We start from the raw sequence: 9,429 nt of genomic DNA on the forward strand, positions 1-9,429 counted from the left end.
GGGGAAACAGGAGACCAAAATACTCTGATGCTGTAGAAGACTCCAGGACATGGCATCCTACAATTAATTTACTATTATTTATATATATTATTTGGAATCCTGGTATGGCACTGTAGAATAAACACTGGATTGCTAACCACAAGGTCAGTGGTTCAAACCCACTAGTGGTTCCTTGGAAACTCTATACAGTTTTGCTATGAGTCAGATCCCTCTTTACAGCACACAGCAACATGATTTATATTAGCAAATCCCTTCACATCACATTATATCCTATTAAGTTCTTGTCTAGTGCAAATGATCGCACATCCAAATATTAGCTGAGAAGCTGGTAGTGGGAACCAACTCAGCGAACTCTCTGAAGGCAGGACTGGTGATCTGCTTCCCAAAGGTTATAGCTTTTAAAATCCCATAGAGCAGTTTTTCTCTGCACATGTGGGTTTGTCATGAATTGGACTTCATTAAGGGAATCTAACAACAGCAACAACAACCTTATACTATGTTACATTTGTTATGTTATTTACATATACCAATAAAATATCTATCTCTATATAAATGATACATAATTAACCCTCCCCTAAAGGATACGTTCTCTCCTCAACTTCCATTTGGTTTATTTGCATTATTTTATTGTAGAAGACAGAATGAGATATTAATCAACCTGTGTCCCAGTCATTGATGACTTCTCCCACCATCTAAACACTCAGCCACATTTTAAGACTGAAGCTATGCAACAGCATAGGGAACTCTATAGATAAGAGACTGTTTTACTCCTCTCTAAGAACTGAGGGCTTACAATGGGTTAGTTATGGCTGTGGGAATCTCAAAGACAGTCAGCTCTGTGGCAGGGAGCTTTTGCGTTGGATTTCTTGCCATGTGATAGAGGAGATAAAGCCAGTCTACTGAGAGTGGGGGGAAAAAGAGAGTGAAGTACACATAAAAAGGAGGAAAGGAGATTATTAAGAGCTGTTTAAAGATTTAGAGCAGAAGTGATGGGGCAGCAGCTACCTTAGGTGTTGGGGTCCTTTAAATCTAAATCCTACAGTACCTAGAATGCCAAAGTTCTAAAGCCTACAGTACCTAGTAAAAGTAAAATTGTGGAATTACCCAACTAGATAAATATCTTCAATCTTATGACTCACAAGGGTTTCTATAATCATATTATAATGGTAACTTTCAAAACTCAGTTAATAACTGAAACACACAGAAAAATGGCAGGGACTCAAAAAGAATTTCAATATTTTTCCTTAAAAAAATCCAAAGAGTTTGGGAGGCATTTTGGTAAAAGAAAGAAATAATTTACTATATTAGTGAAATGCTAGGGGATTCTACCAATGTTTTAAGAGAGAGAGAGGAAAAAAAAAAAAAGATACCAGTTTTCCACAATCTCTTCTAAAAAATAAGACCAGAGGGAATATTTTCCAACTCACTCTGTGAAATCAGCAAAACCCAAATATCAAAGCCAAATATAGATATTAGCGTAGTGGTTACGAATCGGGCTGCGAACCTTAAGGCCAGAAGTTCGAAACTACCAGCCACTCCGAGGGAGAAAGATGAGGCGTTCTGCTCCCGTAAAGATGTACAGGGTCGCTATGGGTCGGAACCGACTCGACGGCACTTAGCAACAACAACAACAACAACAAATGAAAACTACAGAACAATAGCACTCATGAACATAAATGAAAAAATCCTTACCAAAGTATTAGCATGTGGAATCCAACAATTAAGAAAATAATTTTATAGTAGAACCAATTAGGATTTATTCCAGAACTGAAAGACTGGTTCAAAAATTGAAAATCAATGCATCAACTCACTAAAGAAAAAAAAATTCATCATTCAATCATACAAATTAAAGTACAATAAGGATTTGAGAAAATTAAAAATCTTTACTTATGTTTAAAACAATTCTCCAAAAACTAGAAATACATGGAACTTCATTGTCTTTATGACCAATATTACCAAAATTTACAGCTAGAGTCATGCTCACTGGTGAAAGAGACACTTTTCCTTTTAAATCAAGCATAAGACAAGTTAAACGTGCCTCCTATTATTACTCAGTTGATTTTTTAACACACTGTGATTCAACCCTTCATAGATGCATCCCCCACTTCTACTGTGTTCTTTTCATCCCTCCCTTTTCTATGGTTTTGACAACAGCAGTAATCTTACTCCAATTGAAAAGGACAATCTTTCAACATGGTGAGGCTGACAGTAGATGTCCTCTGTCACAAAATCTGCAGTGACGCCCCACTAATTTCAGAATTAATCCTCAACCCAGATAGAAAGGCACGTTGTTGCCTGTCCATGCTTATGTTTCACTTTACCTGCCCTGACTTCATTGTTAATCAGATATTTACTACCATGTGTAATTTTCTAAGCACACCTTCCAATTTAATTCAAATATTCACTTTGTTGCTGTTTCCTCCCTCAAAGCTGAGCACAATCATAAGCTTTTCTGTGAAGTCTTCATTGAGGTTTCCAGGAGGACAGAAACTATGATACACTTCACTAGGATTGTAGGGCCATCATAAGATGCAACATTTGTTTATTTACATGTTTGTTACCTATGTAGACTATAAAATCATTGAGAGAAGGAACAATTACTGCCAATATTTTATTTAGCACTAAATTATATTAATTTCCAAAATATAAATTAGTGCTAAATAAATGTTTCGTGACTTACTGAAAAAAAAAAAAGTTGAATAAGGTTAAAAAGATACTTTCAACAACGGCGAGGAAAGGAGATGTGATGAAACAAAGAGATATATTGCAGAGATAGAGAGGCCTTATGAATAAGAACCAAATCAGGGAAGACAGATTAGGGACATAAGACATGTAATGTCCAGAAATACTCTCCAGATTTAGGGACTTTAATTCAGCAGGAGTTTATGTCATTAAAATTGCTTTTATTTGGTATTCCTGTTGTTAGCCCTGTAGTTAAAACCAATAAAAGAGGGCCCTCATTCATACCCCATTGGTCAGCACTTGTAATGTTGCTGTAGCTCACCCAGATCTTCTCAGGGAAGAGTCTGAGTTCACCAACTCTGTTTCTTCCTTGTAACAATGTTGGAAGCTGTGCCTCCAGGAAGGGCAGGGAGATGCAACCGTTCATGAGGCCTCTTGAAGACACAACTGTGTATTATCATCACCTAGAAATAGTCAAATAAATTTGAGCCAGTGTAGGGGAAGTATTTACAAGTCTACGAGTTTAGTGGATGAATTCCCATGTGTCTCATTAATGAGGTATTCTTTGATCTTGCACTCCCTCAGAAATTTATTTCTCTGGAGGTATGAGAGAAAAACACTACAAACTTGTGCCAGTTTTGACCCTTGGGAGACAACTTGCAGCTCTGTGTATATCGCTTTTCCCGTTGGACTCCTTCCCAGGAGAAGAGCACCTCCCTTTTGGAAGTCCTGGTGTGGTATTGTAGAACAATGCACTGGACCACAAGGCAGGTTTGAATCAAAAGGTCAGTGGCTCAAACTGACCAGTCAGTCTTCAGAAACTCTGTATTGGGTTGCTCTGAGTCATAACCGACATGGTGGCACCTAACCAAAAATGACAAGAAAGCATGCAAGATAATCCATAATTCCACAAGGATTACTCTAGGAGTGCACTCCATTATCCAGAGGAATAAAGTATAACTGGACATCGTTTGCTGATAGATGGGATTTTATGAAAATACTTCTGACTACATACAACTCCACAGAGGCTCCACACTACATATCTGCCATGTCATTCATTCTGATTATTTGATTGCAGACCATGAATAAAAGAAAAGTCATCCCTGTCAGTGGGGACTTAGGAGAGATAATTATAGAATAGTTTCCATGTGTATAAAGATCACAAAAAATTAAGAAAAGGTCAAAACAGTGTTGACAGCACTTAACAACAACAATTTGGAAGGGAACAAGTTCTGCTATAGAAATGGTTTATAGGTGGTCTTATAGACTAAGCAGAGCACTAACTGCAAGGATTGTAGTTCAAATGCCCGAACCATTCCATAAAATTAACATGCAGGTGTCTATGCCTGTAAAAATTACAGCTTCAGAATCCCAGTAAACAGATACTGGGCAGGACTTGACTAAGTGAGCAGGAATTGACTAAGTGGCAGCTGGTTGTTGTTGTTACGTGCCATCGAGTCAGACTGACTAATAGCAACCAACTGAATAACAGAACAAAACATTGCCCGGTCATGGGCCAAACTCACAACTGTTGTCACGCTTGAGCCCATTGATGCTGCCATTTTGCAAATCCATCTTCCTGGGGGAACTTCCTCTTTTTATCGGACTCTCCATCTTACCAAATATGATATACTTCCCCAGTGAATGGTCCCTCCTGACAATATGTCTGAAATAGAAAAGAATTTGGTCATTCTGGCCTCCAAGGAGCCACTATGGCTGCACTGCTTCCAACACAGATCTGTTGATTCTTTTGGAAGCCTATGGAACATTCAATATTCTCCTCAACACCATAACTCAAAGCATCAACTCTTCTATAGTCTTCACAGTCCATCTTTCACATGCGTATGAGTTATTGAAAATATTATGGCTTGGGGTAGGTGCTCCTTAGTCCTCAAGCTGACGTCTTTACTCTTCAATACTTTAAAAAGGTCTTGTGCAACAGATTTGCCTGATGCAATAAGTTGTTTGATTTCTTGACTGTTGCTTCCATGAGTGTTGATATTTGATCCAAGAAGAATGAAGTCCTTGACAACTTCAATGTTTTCTCCATTGAAAAAAATGTTCTTTGTTGGTCCAGTAGTGAGGATTTTTGTTTTCTTTACATTGAGCTGCAATCCATAATAAAGGCTGTGCTCTTTGATCTTCATCAGTAAATGTTTTAAGTCCTCTTCACTTTCAGCAAGCAAGGTTGTATCATCTGCATATCACAGGTTGTTAATGAGTCTTCCTCTAATTTTAATGCCACATTTTGCTTCATATAACCCAGTTTCTTGGATTATTTGCTTTGCATAAGTATGAAGAAGTATGGTGAAAGAATACAACCCTGTCACACACCTTTCTTAATTTTAAACCATTCAGTGTTCCCATGTTCTGTTTGAACAACTGCCTCTTGGTCCACATACAGATTCCTCATGAACCCAACTAAGTGTTCAGGAATTCATACTTCACAATATTGTCTATAGCTTGCCATGATCCACACAATCAAAAGCCTTTGTGTAGTCAATAAAGCACAGGTAAACATCTTTCTGGTATTCTCTGTTTTCAGCCAAGATCCATCGGACATCAGCAATGATATCCCTCATTCTATGTCCTCTTCTGAATCCTATTTGAACTTCTGGAAGTTCTCTGTTAATGTATGGTTGCAGTCATTTCTCTACTACCTTAAGTAAAACTTTACTTTCATGAGAGATCAAAGATATTATCAGATGATTTCCACATTCCATTGAGTCACCTCTCTTTGGAATGAGCACACAACTGAACTCCTCCAATCTGTTGGCCAGGTAGTTGTATTCCAAATTTCTTGGCATAGATGAGTGAGTGCCTCCAGTGCCACCTCACTTTCTTGAAATATTTCAATTTTTATTCCATCAGTTCCTGGTGACTTGTTTTTTTTTTTTAATTTTTTTTTTTGTCAATTCCTTCAATGTACCTTAAAGTTCTTCCTTCAGTATCATTGGCTCTTGATCATAAGCTACCTCTTGAAACAGTTGAACATCAACCATTTCCTTTTGGTACAGTGACTCTGTGTATTCCTGCCATCTACTTTTGATGCTTTCTGCATCATTCAATAATTTGTCCAGAGAATCCTTCAAATATGAAAGTTGAGGCTTGAATTTTTTCTTAGTTCCCCCAGCTTGAGAAATGCTGAGTGTGTTCTTCCTTTTTGGTTTTCTGACTCCAGATCCTTGCATTAACCACTGTTGTGGTTGTTGTTAAGTACCGTGGAACCTGTTCTGACTCGTAGTGACCCTGCACAGGGTTTACAAGTCTACAAATCTTTATGGGAGCTGAAAGCCTCATCTTTCTGTCTCTGAACAGTTGGTAGTTTTGAACTACCAACCTTAAGGTTCGTAGCCAAATTCCTAACTACTACACTACTAGATCTCCTTTGATGTTGTTTGTTGTTTGGTGCCATTGAGTCAGCACTGACTCATAGAGACCTTATGCACAGCAGAATGAAAAACTGCCTGATCCTAGGCCAACCTCACCACTGTTGCCACGCTTGAGTCCATCGATGCTTCCACTTGGCTAATCCATCTCGTTGGGGGGTCTTCCTCTTTTTCTCTGACACTCTACCTTACCAAACATGATATCCTTCTCCAGTGACTGGTACCTCCTGGCAATATGTCCAAATTATGAGAGATGAAGGTTGGTCATCTTGACCTCCAAGGAGCACTCTAGCTGCACTTTTTCCAAAATGGATCTATTGGTTCTTTTGGCAGCCCATGGCGCTTTCAGTACTCTCCTCCAACACCATAACTCAATTCTTCTGTAGTCTTATTTACTGTCCAACTTTCACATGCATATGAGGTTATTGAAAATACCATGACTGGTCAGGGCACCTTAGACCTCAAGCTGACATCTTTTCTCTTCAACACTTTAAAAAGATCTTGTGCAGCAGATTTGCCTAATGTAATACATTGTTTGATTTCTTGACTGCTGCTTCCATGAGTGTTGATAATTGATCCAAGAAGAATGAAGTCTTTGACAACTTCAATCTTTTCTCTGTTGATAAAAATGTTGTTTATTGGTCCAGTGGTGAAGATTTTTGTTTTATTTACACTGAGATGCAATCCATACTGAAGGCTGTGCTCTTTGATCTTGCATCAGTAAATGTTTTAAGTCTTCTTCATTTTCAGCAAGCAAGGTTGTATCATCTGCATATCACAGGTTGTTAATGAGTCTTCCTCCAATCCCGATGCCACGTTTTTCTTCATAGAACCCAGCTTCTTGCATTATTTGCTCAGCATACAGGTTGAATAAGTATGGTGAAAGTATACAACTTTGTTGTAGACCTTTTTAAATTTTAAACCATTCAATGTTCCCATATTCTGTTCGAACAACTGCCTTTTGGTCCATGTACAGATTCCTCATGAGCACAGTTAAATGTTCTGGAATACTCATACATCGCAATGTTGTCCATAGCTTGCCAAGATCACCTTTAGAGAGATGCAAATACAAACAACAATGAGATATTGTCTCAGAACATCAATAACAGCAAAGTTCAAAAAAGCAGAGGATGATAAATGCTGGCAGGATGTGGAGAGACTGGGAACTCTCCTACCTTGCTTGTTGGAGTTCAAAATGGTCCAAACACTCTGGTAAACAATATGGTGCTTCCTCAGATAGTTAGAAATAGATTTATCTTATGATCCAGAAATTCCTCTACTTGGTGTTTATCCACAAGAAATACGAGCCATAACACGAGTTCACAGTAGCACTATTTACAATAGCAAAAATATGGATATAGCCAAGGTGCCCAACATTGGAAGACTGAATAAACAAAGTTTGGTATATACACACAATGGAAAATATTAGGCTACCTTGAAGAATAACAAAGGAGCAAGCCACTGCATAACATGGATAATCCTTGAGGACATTGTGTTGAGTGAAATTACGCAAACACAATAGGAGAAATACTGCATAGGACCATTATTTGTAAATTTAAGAAAAAGTAATCACACTAAAAGGGGGAAAATTATTTGTTGATTTTCGGGCTGTAGGAAGTAGTGTGAGAGGAGGGATGGAACGGTGGAGTGCAAGGTAAGGAATAGACACAAGATAGTTTGCATGATGGGGGTGTGGGTGGCCATAAACTAGAATGGGGAGGGGAATGGAAGAACCAGGTGGATGGGAGAATATTTAGGCAGGTTGCATGGGCTAAGTGAGACAGAGGTAAATATTGATGCACACTCAACCTTGGAATAACAGGGCTCTGTGATTCAGGGATTGAGGCATAGTCTGAAGAGGGGAAATAATACTAAGATGCTTGACTGCCTTATGAATATTGGTTTCCCTTGCCTGGTGGTTATGTGCTGTGTTGTTGGTTCTGACTCATAGTGGCCCTGTACAGGGTTTCCAGGGCTATAAATCTTTACAGGAGCAGAAAGCCTAATCTGTCTCCTGTGGAATAGCTGGTAGTTTCAAACTGCTGACATTGAGGTTCACAGCATGATTCATAACCACTACACTACCAGAGCTCCTTTCCCTTGCCTGCTATTGTAAAATAGACACTTGAGTAGGATAGAAAGGAAATGTTGGGAAACACAATTACAAAAATAAGCTTATAACTGATTGGAATATCTAAAAGGGAATTCTAGAACTTGCCCAGTGGAATAGACTCCTTGCAGAGCCTTTGCAATATACAGGACCTTAGGTGGAATCCTGAACCCCATCCAGAACCTTCTGAGGTAGTACATTTGACTAAAAAGACAAACAGATCAGAGTGGAATAGCTACAGCAACAGAAGCTACATCTTCAAAGAAAGATCTGAAGGGAAAAAAAAATGGCAGTATGATTGGCAACTATAAGAATAAGCAAGATATTCCTTGGAAATCCATCAAGGCAAAAAATCAAGTCCCTTCAGGACAAACCCCCTCTAAGATCAAAACTCAAAGGGAACACATGAGCAGGTATGTAAACTTGCTGGTGACCTCATTGATCTGCTGATGAGTAGAAGAGTGGGAAAGGCAGCAATGAAGAAATGGGCTGAGTTCAACAATGTTCCATAGACTCCCGTTGACTTGGAGATGAGATAGAGAAGAGGAAAGGTTGGTTGGTCCAAAGTGTGATGAGACCTGGGGACTTCTGAACCCAGGGATAAGGGCATAGTCAAATAGGGCTACAGCGGAGACTGAAGCATCTATCTGATATGAAGTGAAGGGAGAAAAACAAAGACACATACATGTGCAGATAATATCCATTTGACCTAGCCTCAATGGCCAGACGATCGGACCTAGACCAAAAAGATTAAAAAGAAAAACATTTTAACAAAGGAAATGAGTTTAAATTTCTACAATTTGATGAACTTGTCCTGTACATATGGTTATAGTAGCTCAAAATACCAGCAGAGACGGAAGGAGTCTTTACAGCAAATATCAATCCTATTCCCTATGTATACAGAGTAGATGTTATTGTTGTTCTTAGGTACCATTGAGTCAGTACTGACTCATAGCACAGCAGAATGAAACACTGCCTGATCATGGGCCAACCTCACAATTGTTGCCATGCTTGAGCCATTGATGCTGCCACTTTGCCAATCCATCTCACTGGGGGTCTTCCTCTTCTTCTCTGACCCTCTACCTTACCAAACATGATATCCTTTTCAGCAACTGGTCTCTCCTGACAATATGTCCAAAGTATGAGAGACGAAGTTAGGCCATCTTGGCCTCCAAGGAGCACTCTGGCTGCACTTCTTCCAACACAGATCTGTTTGTTCTTTTGGCAGCCCATGGCACTTTCAATATT

The 9,429-nt window shown here is 39.0% G+C and overlaps 1 protein-coding gene across 1 annotated transcript in view; it reads right to left on the reverse strand.

The window, feature by feature from the left end:
• Window positions 1-789: 789 nt before the first annotated feature.
• Window positions 790-9,429, reverse strand: part of LOC102828273 (olfactory receptor 7A10-like) — a 26,844-nt gene continuing 18,204 nt past the window's right edge. The window contains exon 2 of the mRNA XM_006877497.1: window positions 790-899. Coding sequence (XP_006877559.1) covers window positions 790-899 — 110 coding nt within the window. The remainder of the gene's footprint in view (window positions 900-9,429) is intronic.

The sequence above is a fragment of the Chrysochloris asiatica genome, unplaced genomic scaffold, assembly GCF_000296735.1.
Source record: "Chrysochloris asiatica unplaced genomic scaffold, ChrAsi1.0 scaffold00517, whole genome shotgun sequence".
NCBI classification, from domain to species: domain Eukaryota; kingdom Metazoa; phylum Chordata; class Mammalia; order Afrosoricida; family Chrysochloridae; genus Chrysochloris; species Chrysochloris asiatica.